Genomic DNA, 13,651 nt, shown 5'->3' with positions numbered 1-13,651 from the left:
AACAGTAATATTTTCTCCACTGACGTGGAAGACAAGGACTTATCTGACTGTCTGAGGGGAGCAGCAGGAAATTGAAGTATTCTTATCTAAGCAACTGAATGCCAAGTTGCTCAGCAAGGGGAGGAAAAAGGAACAGGAGTGCTGTTGGGGGAATATATCATTTAGCTCTCTTGGTTATTAAACCCTGTCTGTTTGAGATAGAGCTACTGGCTGTATCCTAGATAACTTTCAGGATGCACGAAAAAAATCAGACATAATGACATAATAAGACATAACTTTTTTTTTTAGAATAATTTTGTGTGTGTATGTAAGGTAGAATTAGGCTTCTACAAATGTGTCATTTGGGATATTTGGGGAAAAGTTCCACTTTTCTATTTTGCAGGACACTTTGTTGATCCAATACTATTTGCTGTTCTGAATGAGAAACTTCTACATAGTGAGGTAACTTGCATACTCCAGTATAAACCAGTAAAAATTATATAAACTTAAGTAACGTAATAGAATGTACAGGGATTTGAGGTGCAGCTTACTTGGAGATTCTGGAAGAGCCATTATTCTTGGATGCATAAACAACAAACAAATTCTATGAAAAGAGCAAGGTTTTAGCAGACTTCTAGAGAAAAAACACCATTCACCTCCACTCCATTTAAAAGATGCCTGAATTCAGGGCAGATGAATGCACTCCCAGCGTAGGCTGCATCAATATGCATCCAGATATTTTCCTTATTACCTAAAAAAATAATTGAAGGGGAAATAAATTAAACAGCAGATTAAAAAGCCCCATTAATTTGCACGAAACCAAGTGCCTGAGAGGTTTTTCTTTGATGTCATTATTTTCCCAATTTAAAATTAAATTAAGAGATTAAATGTTTCTACCATCTGGGTTTTCATTTATATATAAAGATGTATACATAACATATTATTTTTCCATCCCACTTCTCCTGGAACAAAGTAATAGAATCATAGAATATACTGAGTTGGAAGGGACTCACAGGATCATCATGTCTTATCTTACTAATATTAAGCAACACAAAATAGTATGTGATTTTGATTCAAGAACCATTAAAAAATACACTTTAAAAAAAGATATATCTAGATATTTAGCTATAATTTTTATGGTAATAAAACTACTTTAGCAGGAAGAGCTAGAATATTAGCTGTGCTCCCCACTTCTAACTCATGAATCACAAACACGTCTCTATACAATATTCTTTACATATTGATATATGTGCAGGCACATGCTTTTGAACTGCCAGCAGCAAACTATTTATTACAAGGATGGAGATACTTCTGCAAAAGCAAGCACTGAAGTGTTAAGAAAGTGCTAGTTTTGATTAGTGACTGAATGGTTTCTGCAGAAATATTTTGTCATATGAGCAGCTCATGTATTCTCTGTAATTTAGTATTCACATTCTATTACAGATCACAGTATTAATGCATTTGGTAACAATTCTGGTCTATGAGTTGATGGCTAAAGCCCACATAACATTTTTACACTGGTCACCAGACAATTCTGATTGTTATTTCCACATACAGAGGTATATCCATTGAGATCTGCATTTGGGCACCGAGTTCAAGCTGAAATTTTCATTCTTGTGAACTGCATTTTCCTTTTGCATAAAAGTCTGTGAAAACCTAATACAATATTATTCACAAAATCCACAACTGAGGTTCATTTGAAAACATATTGAAAGTTTTACTGATTAATTATTTTTAAATATGCTCACGTATACTAAGAGGAAAATTAGGCAGAAAAGCTAGCACAAGACTTCTGATTTCAGTGGTGTGAAATCCTTCTCATCTCTGCTGCACAAACAGGGAATCATTGAGGTGAAATACACATGATGGGCTGCTATACCTAAAAGTATTGGTGTCACTGTTTTATTAGGTCAGATCTATAGGAATAACTCAAACAGCAATATAATCTGTAGCTGCTCAGCAGACTGCTAGAAACCTGTTTGGAAACGAGGACTGAGAGAAACTGAGTCTCTGGGGCTTGTGCTGAAGAGCAAGAAACCTCACAGAGCAAGTGACCACCACACATGCCCCAAAGTTTTAAGCCCCACTGAATGAACTACCAGAACATCAAATGCAGTTTCTATGAAGCTGCTTCCAATTGCTTATAGCTGTAAATTTCCTGTTCTAAATGTACATTTGAATAGATATGGTGCACTTTGCATTTTCATCAGCCAGCGTGTGCTTTTGACCAAACCCTGCTGCAGATCAAAGCTTGAAAAAACAAACCATCACACAGAAATATTTATGACGAGTCCATGACTCAATCACTGCATCAAACACCCTAGCACTTGTTCTGTTTTCTTGAAAGATGAAGAAAATCAGGAAGGGTAGAGAAAGGATTAAGAATACATGTGGATTTTTTCTGCGTATTTCCCTACTTTTCATAGTTGTTAGAACCATGCAGAAACAAAACACTTGGTGCAGAGGAGAATGGGAGTTCAACTTTCTCCTGATATTCACCATTGCTGTAGATACACTTGCAGGTAGAAGGGCTTGAAGAAAAATGTTACAAACTGAAGCATTTACAGTAATTTTTAACTGACAGTGTTCCAAAACATGACTGCCTCAGGAAAAATCCCTTGAGGCAATGTCCTCTACACTTTTTTAAGAGTTTGAGAATGCACTTTTGCTGCTTGACTAATATTAGAAATAAAACTGTAATTGAAGGTCTCATCTATAAGTAGCTTTATTGAATTGGAACACTGACACTGCACAATGTCCTGGAAATGACTCAGTGTGGCTTAAACTGCTATCTGCAATTTTAGAAAGAAGTAGCAAAGACTTACAAATAGGACCCAGTTCTAACAGTTTGTCAAAGGAGCAGCAAGGTGTGGTTCCAAGAGTTGCACAGAACTGCAGAAACAAAAAAAATAAAAGTGTTATAGCACAGAAAATTATCAAATTAAAAAAACTGTCTGCAAGAGCAACAATAAACAAAAAGAATAAGTGATAAATGATATAGGACTATTGTGGTTTAGGGCAAAATAAATTGATGCTAGCCACTACCAATCCTTAGTGGAACTTTTGAGAATGTAGGTGGGTTTTTTTCCAAAGCTCCCATAAGCGTCCATTGAAACAGATGCATAAAATCAAATGTCAGTATAAAACTGACTGATAAGTACTGCAATATATTCACAGTATTATGCTATTTCTATAATTTATATAATTTCTATGTGTTCCACATGCTTATCATGTGGCCAAATACTAACCTCACATATGCAATTGCCATCAAAATAATTTGCAGTTCATGGTATATAAGCAAGTTCTGAACTTGAGCAACTATGGTGCTGGAATTCTTGTTGACAGAATAGGTCACAAATGCTGCTGCCTCGATTAGAGCTCTGCAACAGAGATTTGTAACTGATTTATGCTCAATGGATCTGCAGCCTGGAAGCTGTTCACTAGTAGCATATGTTTACTATTAGACTTGCAAGATTTTTTCCCAGATAAACTTCTCAGAAATTCATCCTAAAATACTGGAACTATTTCTCCTTCATTCTTGTAATGTCTCATTTAATGTACCCTTCTGTGTGATCAGTGGGTCAAAAGCAGAGCTAACACAAATGCTTAAATTTCACAGTAGAAAGAGAATATAATTAGGAGAAAATGAGCTATCATAATTTACTGGGAATATGCAGGTAGAATTTTAACCAAAAAATCCCAAATACCAAGTGCATTTAAACTGACATTATTTTATTTTTCATTGATACACTTACGTTTTAAACACCCTGTCTCATTTCTGAAAGCACTAATACAGACTGGGTCTGGTTTATTATGTAAAAAACCCAGTACAAGACAAAAAAGACACTTTACAGTTTAAATAGATAAATAAAGTAAGCTGGGTTTTAGTCAGAGTACTGAAGTACAAAAGCATTAGATAATTTATCCACAGTCACACACAGACTACAGTACAGCCAAGAGATGACTATAAAAATGCCAAATTCAGAATTTTGCTCTTTTTTATTTTATTATTTCTAGGTACTTTTTCTGCCAAGTACACTGTCAATGCACTATCTTTTGCTTTTACAGTTTTTTCCCTATATATCAGCAACTAGCCACATTTTTCTGTGTGTATGCGTGGATATGTCCCTCAGTGAATTCATGATGAGACCAATAAGAAGAAAAAGGAAAAACCTAGATGATACTTGGCCATCCACTAGACCTTTCCAGAAACAAACATACTGTCATAGCAAAACTTTCAAAAAGTAATTATTAAAATAATAAAGGGAAAATACAGTATTTTTTCTGTATCAAGCTACTAAGAACCTGAGTTTGAAACAAATACAGTTCTGAAAATGAGAATCATACTGTATATATAGTTGGTAAAACTGTGTGCTAACATATTTTCCCCTCAAAATAATCTAATCTTTATCCATACTGGGCCTTCCTATATTCCTGAGTCACATGAGAAGAACAAAAAAATTAAAGTGCTTTGAGGTACATTTACGACTTCTCTGGAAGACCAATCACCATTTGAAGGAGGTTGCTTTGAAAAGATTGCAGGGTATCTTTTGAAATAGGAATAAATTTGGTCCCTATTTTTACTAAGAGGGCATGCATGTATGGAGTGAAAATATATTTATCATATTGTTGTCTACCTAAGATGTTTCCACAATCAGGAGAAACCTGCATTTCATTTTTGGCTGAAGATCTACACATTGGATCATAAGAATAGGAGGATACCACGATAAAAATTCCAATTTTTCTATATACATAAAGAATAGGGGTTAACCCATTAGACTGGGAAATAAATGAGTGCACTATAGACTTAACACTGATTTTACACCTATATTTTTTGACAATATGCTATGAATTTTCTGACAAGATTAGAGTGAAACTATTTTGGCTAGTCCAGCAATTAAAATAATGAGGAAGATTTCACAACAGAAAGTTACACATTATTGTTGTTAGTATTGTATACTGCAGTTAAGGTATTCTCCTTCTAATCAGGATAAGGAGTATGTTTTTTCAATGAGAGATTATATGAGTTCAAACATATTCTTAGTTGTTTAAATAATGGCTTATTCTGTAAAGTATACCTCATTTTCTAAAATAATTTTGTTTTTCTCTCTGCAGGTGTCTAAGCCTCAAAGCTACTTGCCTTAATTCTCAGAAACCACTTAAAGTGACAGCATCTGCTCTTGTCAGGACTCTCATTACCCTGCCTCAGTACCACAGAATGAATCTAACTCAATTTGTAGCCTATGTAACACCAGAAAAATCACATTTGTGCAAAGGGTAGGGGACAAGCTACATCACAGAAATGGGACTAATGGCTCAGTATAGCCTGCAGGCCTTATCCTTTTCAGGTTGTGCACTTCAAATTTGACTCAGCCCTGGTTGTGAATACAAAACAGTTAAAAAGCTTGCATCAGTCATCTCATGTATTAGTTTCCTGAAAGGAAGAGCTATATCAGGAAACATCCATGAACATTTATGATGCCTGAGAGCAATTACTCTCAATCTTTTCAACTGGAAGAACCTCCTATAGCTTTTGGAAAAGACATGGACACATTTTGCATGGTTTCATCAAAAAGCTTTTCATTTGCAACTAACTAAAACGAGGTAGGACTTTCAATGTTCCCTTACTGTTTTTATTTTCTCCTACTCAGTTCTTTGCTGGCTTGCACTTATGACAATGTCTTGGCCTGAAGAAAACTGCAATATTTCTCTAAACCACTGTTCGCTATTTTACAAAACAGCAATCATTCATAAACTGTGGGTTAAGAAACATCACCCTAGGCATTTGTACATGTCTCCAGAATGCTTCTTCCAAATGGAAATCTGTGGTCAGGATCTAAGTGTTGACTTCTGCTGAAAAGATGGCTCCTCTGTCAGTCTGATTCTGATTTATTGTTTCCCAAGTGAGTCTGGATATAAACAGCCTGGTTCTTAATATCCTGCAGATCATCATTCAGAAAAGTCATTCCAGCTAGAATCAGAGAGACTTCACGCTGGGCAGCAAGGCAACCATGTCATGGGAGCTTTATACTGGATAAGGCCGTTGAAGTGTATTGTACTATATATATGCCAGCTGCAACCTGTTGCAGTGTTGATTTATGAAAGCCAGCATAAAGCTCACAGGCCACTTAAACGCATTGAAGTGAACTGGGCTTGAATGCAGTGGACACTACATCTGAACTTAGAAGTGCTTAACTCAGTGGTCTCCAAATTTGAGCATCCCAGTCAACATTCAGCGAACGCAGAGGCCTGTCTCAAGCTGGGACCATAGGGCCCAGCTGAGAAAGGCATTTACCACATGTTTAACCACCAGTGTGTGTTTATAATTAATGAAATGGAAATGACTTCAGCATATGCTTTAAAGCTCACCCTTTAATGGTGGCCAGATGAAGGGCTGCGTATCATCCACATTGGGAAATTGCTCCTTGGTAAATTGGGGCAACTAGTCTCGACACCTGACATGGTTAAGTGCATTGTTTGCACAGTCTGCTTGCTTTACTATATGAAAATACCCCTGTTTCAATTTCTGCAAAAGTATTTTTAAACAGACAAATTAACACAAGTCTGAATTTAGAAATAAAAAAATGAAAACAGAAGTAGAGATCTGGGTACCTACTGGCAATAGCCTTCACTGAACAGAAAGATATACACATTACTAATGCTAAAAGATATTGATGGTGGATAGGAATGCAAAGACTCCTTTTAAAGACAATGCCTCTCCTCAAAAAAAGGCTGACTGAAAAAATCCTATGTATGTGAAAAGTAAACCTATAACTACCGTATTGCTGTAATGACAGAACCTCTTTCACATCAACAAAACCTGGCCCTGACTCTCCACTCACCTCTACAGGGAAAGCATTTCTATGAAGTTCAGTATAATGATTCCTCATTTATTCATTAAGTATAAGAGGAGAATTATGCCTATAAGGCATTGTAATTTAGTTGAATTTTCTTTTTAATCCCTTACAAAACTTCTTGCTGATAAGGGAGACTGAAATAGCTTGGATGCAAACAAGACATCTTCATTAGAAATGATCTGTCTGCTGTCACAAGTCTCTTCAGGCAGAATTTCTTCCGTCAAACTTGTTGCTTTGATGTTGAATCACTCCCCTTATTGAAGGATCAGTGAGTACGGGGAGACAAGGAATCAAGTGGCATAAGGTGTTTCCTTGGTAATGTGCATATCTTTGTTGTCAGAACAAAATAAAATAGCACCAAATTACTCAAGAACAAAAGAAATGGAAATGCTTTTGAAATCTTCAAGCCAGAAAAGGGAGCACTAATACAGTCCATGGACTGCTGCTCAGCATGGCAGAGAATTAGCACACTTTTTAAGTAGCCAACCATAAGGAAAATGAAATCTACTTTAATCTAAGATGACATGTTTTATGCATACAAATAAATGGAAGATCCGGTACAGGCCATATTAACTCAGATGGAGCCTCTGCTGTCTTTGAAAGCCTGTTTTGCACAGCTAAACAAACAGAGGAAGAAAAACAACAGTTAAATCATCTGTTGTAAAGGTGTCACTGAACACATAAACCAGATTTTTTTATTTCCTTGTTACACATAGAAAAATTAATAAGGAATGAATATTTATGAAGGGCAAGTTGCCTCTTTTTTTGTTAATGGACAAAAGTTGAGGAAAAAAACACATTAACTTTGCAGTTAGTGCATAAAGACATGATACAGTGCTGTACTTTTAATTGTTTAAAATTAACAGTAAGATACAAAAGTAGGATCCTGTGTAAGGTATTATGAGCTGGGATCACATAACAGAGAAATAAAACATGCCTTGTGGCATGTTCTTCACCTCAATAGGTGCAGCCCACAGAAAAAAGTTCATTTTGGAAGACCTAGAGATGCTTTGTTTCTCAGTCATGGTCTTATTATACTGGGAAGCAATTGATAGGATGCGCTTGGTCATTCCAAGGACTCAATCATTCTAGGCAGCCTAGAATTTAGCATCATTCTGCACATATAAAACCGCTTTTCACTCTAGTCATCCTCATACTACATAAAAACAGACTTTAAAGGTTAGTAACAAGAACAGTAAAAAGATTATATTTTCAAAAGAGCTTGGTGAAATTTAAGCTTCTTAGTCCCATTTGGCACTTATCCATGAGTATAAGAAAGCTTAATCAGTTAATTCTTCTAAAAACAGTTCATAGAAATTGAAGTTCACATTAGCCCTTTTCAAAATGTTAGCACATGAAAAAGAAAAAAACTCATCAGACATGACTTTTCTGAAAACATTTTGACACATTTTTCAATCTCTTGAAAAATCAGTTTCTGAAGTTCTTAGTTTCTAAATTAGTTGTCGGTGGGGTTTTTTTCTTCAGTGGAGGCCAGGTAAAAACATATTCCTTGTAGCATATTATACCCCTTAATAGATCTACACAGCCCATGGTCAATATCAAGTTTTGCAGAGACATAATGCTTGGAAACAAGCAAAAAATTTTGTTGGTGATGTACAAAACCACAACAGAAGTTACTTACTTCATGGGCAAAGTCAAATGGTAAAATCTCGTTTTAACTTGAAATAATAAGATGGTGCTCTGAACTGGCAGGAGGAGTAGATCTGACAAATAAGCAAATATTCTTTTTGATCAAGTACTTATAGTAGAACACAACTTTAGAATTTTATCTAATCTAACACTGTTCTATGTCAAAAATTGGGAGATTTTGCTAGACTGTTGTAAAAGCAGGAATCTCTGGAAAAGAAAGTGGACAGATAACAAAAAATTATGACACCTGAAGCTTCCACAGCCACATTCCCTATAGCTCACGTGTTAAGAGATTAGTTATGTACTCACAAATACCCAACTGACAATGCCTGATATTGATGATATTTGGGGTATATTATGGAGGTTCATTTGTTTGCTAAAATACTGAGGAGGGGAAACTTGTTTCTTGAAGATACTTAAGCTTGAGGGAGCATTATTTAATTTATTTCCTTTAAGCTTGTTTTAAGTGTAAATAAGTTAGAAACTGAAAAATAAAGGTAAACGGTTCAGAGTTCAAGGGTTGGGAGATTATAACACTACAAAACTACCTGCAACTACAAAATGGGCCCCTATTTATTCAACAGTCTAATATAACTTTAAGTCCTTTTAAAACATCATTTTGCTGAGAAATGCAACCGGCTGCTCCAATTAGTTTCTCCTCCTGCACAGAAAGGCATGTGAAGAAGACTCATGGAACCTCTCTCCTGGTATTCTAGCTCAGTTGCCTATCAGTGCCTCTGTTACAGATTAGACCATCTACTCTTGTCAGAAGTAGCTTATCAGAAGCAAAAAATCCACTGATTAATTAAAATCCAGTACTCACAAAGAACGGTATAAGACCAGCAGCTTTGTCTTCATCCAGAACCTTCTTCAGGGCTGAACCACAAACACTAAATGTATCATCTGAAGGAACATTTTTAATCTTCACAGCACCGATTAATGCAGCCCTTTCCACAGATGAATGAGCCTACAAGGAAATGGGGAAGTTTTAAGACTGACACCTTTTATTGGAATGTGAGTTCATTTGAATTTAAAAAAAAAAATAAATTAATTTCTTTCAAGTAAAGCAATACTTGAGATCCTGGGACTGTTGATGGTATGTAAAAGATACATACCTCTCTCTCTTTCATACAGATAGACAGACAGATGGACACACATATATATACCTACACACACAATTAACTGATAGAAACCCTGAAATATCCTTGAGACCATTGTCATGACACAATTCAGACCGGAGTTCAATTAACCTTAGTGAGATCTTTAATTAACATGGTAAGACTGATGGAGAGCTTGAGGTTTTGGCTCTAAATCAACCAAAAGATCTGCAGATAATCAGCTTGCCTGATAATGATTCAGTTGCTCACTAGCATATTTTTATAGTATACAGCTTTGCTGACCTCTAAAATAATACACGTCATGGTATGATATAAACCGAGATACTTTCTTACATTACCATTTTTTTTAGATGATGTTCTGACTAAACTGTGGTTCAATCATTCATTCATTTTGTTAGGCAAGTAAGGATCATTCCCAATATGTTATTTTATTTTATTTACAACCCACCTCATTTGAATTCTCCAGAAATAATATTTTTTAGAGTATAAAGCACATATCAGTAATAAAAACAAATATATCACTAAGAAATTCTTGTAAAATTATGAAGTACAATAGAATAGTAACTAGAATAACTATTGACAATGAAAGATACATTTAGCCACAAAATACTCTCATTTACAACATGACTAAAACAAAAGAAAAACCTATTGTACCTCTCACCTTCTACAGTTTCATTAATCATCATTAATTTGAAAGAGAAAAACTCCTCACCTTTTCATATCATGACTATTCTCACTCACATCTCCATCTTACCCTTGCTGATTCTTGCCAGAGCGTACAAGAGCGCTTATTAATTCTACTTTAATTTAGCATATAATCACAAAAATAATAATCCAAAACTTCAGTTAAACTAGACTAGATGAAGATCAAGATTTTGCCTTTCAACTTCACATATCCCTGGAATTACATGTTTTAAAGGCAGATGTATCATTAACTTTTATCTGAGCAGTGCCTCTTTTTTAAAATGCTTTGGTAAACTAATTAGGCACCAATTTGAGAAAATTTGGAAGCCTAGACTTGAAATATAACTTTTGAAGTGGAAACAATGTGTGGCATAGCAATACCATACTTCATTCAAGTGTACAATGGAAAAATACGTTTTATAACTTATATATACAAGAATTGCAAATAAGCAAACTATAATAATGCACTGAGGTTTTTAGCCAGTCAGAACCTCTAAATTGCTTCATCAAGACTTAAAAATTGTAGCAAGATTCTCTTCCAAATGCATTCTTGCATTGTTGGGCTCTGCCAGTGAATGGTTTTCACTCCCACAGAATGGCTTACATTTAACTTCCTTTTGTGGACTATTGCCTGTGAGTCACACAGGTCTGTTCTTAATGCAGAAGGAACAGTGAGCTCTGCAACAACCCGCTTTGAAAGGTCAACAGTATCTTAAGGCAAATCCTTTTGTAAACACAAGATCCTCTGACCTTCAGCAGGCAGGAAGGCCTGTCAGTCCTCATTTCAGGTGAGCCACTTACATGGGATAAAAAATCAAAACAAGTAAAAGGCTTTGTGCATCACTGGGTCAGTCAGAGCTCTGGGACTGGTGGTCTGCGCAATACTGACCTTAGGGTCTTGGGCAAAAAAAAAGGACAAATATCCTTTGTGCCTTTTGAAAGCAGTTATCTTTCCTCATATTTTCTTGAATCTTCTTACCATGTGAGTGTAGTCCCTCTTGCCACCAGCAAAGAGCAAGTGTACTTTTAACTTCTTCTACAGTGCTTTTTAACATACACTTAGTAGTAACTCAAAGTAAGGCTGAAACCTGGCCATTTTATTCTGCATAATCAAATATTACTTAAAAAAATGTTAGGTACTAAGGAAGGTTTTTTTTTTTTCTGTCTCATTGACATGTAGGTAAGAAAACGTTGCAGCTGTTGAGAAACAACACTGCTTGGCCCTTCAGTAGTATTAGTGTGTCAGAAAGGTAGCAGTAGCAGAATTCATAAGAGTACAATTTGTTCTCGTTAATAGTAAAAACGTCTCATTCTCATGGCCTGCTGAGCATTTAGCATAACTCAGTCTGCTAAATACCACTCACAGTCAGAAATCAAGGATTATATTTTCTGTTTCCTTAAAAGATTTCTTAGTTGGATTGACAGATGGAGATCTTAGAATTTTTCTTCTTTAAAAACAAACAAAAAATGTTTTGAGCTTCTTCAAGTACTGGGATCAATTTGTTTTATATTCATGCATTAGGTTTGTCTGTGTACCTGCACCTGCACCCATGCAGGCATATAGGGGGATGATGTATGTGTGTTTGTTTGCACATGTGTATGTACATGCGTGCATAGATGGACATACAAGCTTGGATGCAACAAAAGATGGTCTAGAATTACTCAACATAACTAAAATTAACACCTTATTTAATTATCTTTATTTACTTCAAATGAGCTCTTTTTATAAAGAAGCAATACTTATGCAACACTGACGTTTGGATATTTACCCTTCGTATTATGGTAGCACACGTGAGATTCCAGCCCACTTATCACAGAATCATAGGCTGTCCTGTGTTGGCAGGGACCTCAAAGATCACTTAGTGCCAATCCCCATGCCATGGGCAGGGACACCTTCCACTAGACCAGACTGCTCAAGAGCTCCATCCAACCTGGCTTTGACACTTCCAGGGATGGGGCATCCACAACGACTCTGGGCAACCTGTTCCAGTGCATTGTCACCCTCACAGTAAAGAATGTCTTCCTAATATCTAATCTAGACCTACTCTCTCTCAGTTTAAAACCATGAGGGTGGGGTCTGACCAGAGCAGAGTTGCAGAATCCCCTCCCTCAACCTGCTGGCCACACTGCTTTTGATACAGCTCACGACACAACTGGCTTTCTAGGCTGTGAGTGCACATCATTGGCTCATGTCCAGCCACTCATCCACCAGCACCCCCAAGTCCTTCTGGGCCCGGCTTGCTCTCAATCCCTTCATCTCCCAGCCTGTATTGATACTAGGGGTTGCCCTGACCCAAGTGCAGCACCTTGCACTTGGTCTTGTTAAACCTTATGAGATTCCCATGGGCTTGAGCTTGTCCAGGTCCCTCTGGGTGCCATCCCATCCTTAAGGTTTATCAACCGCACCACTCAGCTTAATGTCATCTGCAAATTTCTTGAGGGTGCACTCCATCCCTTCATCTGTGTCCTAAATGAAGATATTAAATAATACTGGTCCCAGTATGGACCCCTGAGGGATACATTTACAATGTACAGTAAGATTTAAACAACCAAAACCAAATAGTGACCAATCCAAGAAGTTTATGCCTAATTCACCTGCCCATTCAGATGGCTGAAATTGTTAAGTATTAGATGCCATGTTTCCATGTTAGTGAGAGGTACTCACCTGATCAGAAGCATAAGCCACCAGCCTGCCCATGATCTCTGCTTCTGTTAGCTCAGGCTTTTCTGACTGCACACGTCTGATAGTTTTTGTTCTAGCAGCAAGCAGTGAAACCAGGGTGGCCTCACTTGCACTTCCCTGTGGGACAAATTGAGGGAAGGTTCAAAATGAAAACATTCCAGAAGAAGAAAAGCAATGTTTTCTTCTGCATGAATCTGCAAAGTTGTTAACAGAAACTGCAGATGAGAAACTGTGCAATCTCCTACTTTTAAAAATATGTCTGACAGCAAGGGCGGAACCTGTGTTTAATCTTTGTCTCCTCCTTGTTGATGCCTCTGCCTGTTTTCTTTAATCCCTATGCCTGTTCATCTTAGGCACCAGCCTTGCAGTCAGTGCTAGAAAGCTGGACTCACAGACTTAAATGTACTTGAAAAGGCTCTCAAATCAGGCACTAATTAGTTGTTAACCAGTAACAATGGCAGGCTAACTGCTGATTTCTGTTCTAACTCTGGATTTCTGCTCATTTAAGTTCCATCAGGATCTGAACATCAGCTCTCACTTCTATCAAGCAACATGCTTAATTATATCTCTTCTCTGACATTAGAATTACCCTGTGTAAGTCAATTATTGTGTCTAAAAGAGAAAAAAACACTGAAAAACAAAAAATGCTGATTGATTATAGCTAATTGCATTTCAAAGTA

The 13,651-nt window shown here is 36.6% G+C and overlaps 1 protein-coding gene across 6 annotated transcripts in view; it reads right to left on the bottom strand.

Annotated features, from left to right (window-relative positions):
- The window catches only part of DDC (dopa decarboxylase), a 73,107-nt gene that overhangs the window by 26,604 nt on the left and 32,852 nt on the right, over nucleotides 1-13,651 (bottom strand). For all 6 annotated transcript variants that reach the window (XM_032702557.1, XM_032702595.1, XM_032702586.1 and 3 more), the window contains 4 exons: nucleotides 12,954-13,088; nucleotides 9,310-9,453; nucleotides 2,805-2,871; nucleotides 636-730 (listed from right to left, as the gene is read on the bottom strand). In XM_032702557.1, coding sequence (XP_032558448.1) covers nucleotides 636-730; nucleotides 2,805-2,871; nucleotides 9,310-9,453; nucleotides 12,954-13,088 — 441 coding nt within the window. The remainder of the gene's footprint in view (nucleotides 1-635; nucleotides 731-2,804; nucleotides 2,872-9,309; nucleotides 9,454-12,953; nucleotides 13,089-13,651) is intronic.

This window comes from Chiroxiphia lanceolata, chromosome 1 (genome assembly GCF_009829145.1).
Source record: "Chiroxiphia lanceolata isolate bChiLan1 chromosome 1, bChiLan1.pri, whole genome shotgun sequence".
NCBI lineage: Eukaryota > Metazoa > Chordata > Aves > Passeriformes > Pipridae > Chiroxiphia > Chiroxiphia lanceolata.
This window is presented reverse-complemented; position numbering and strand designations above follow the sequence as displayed.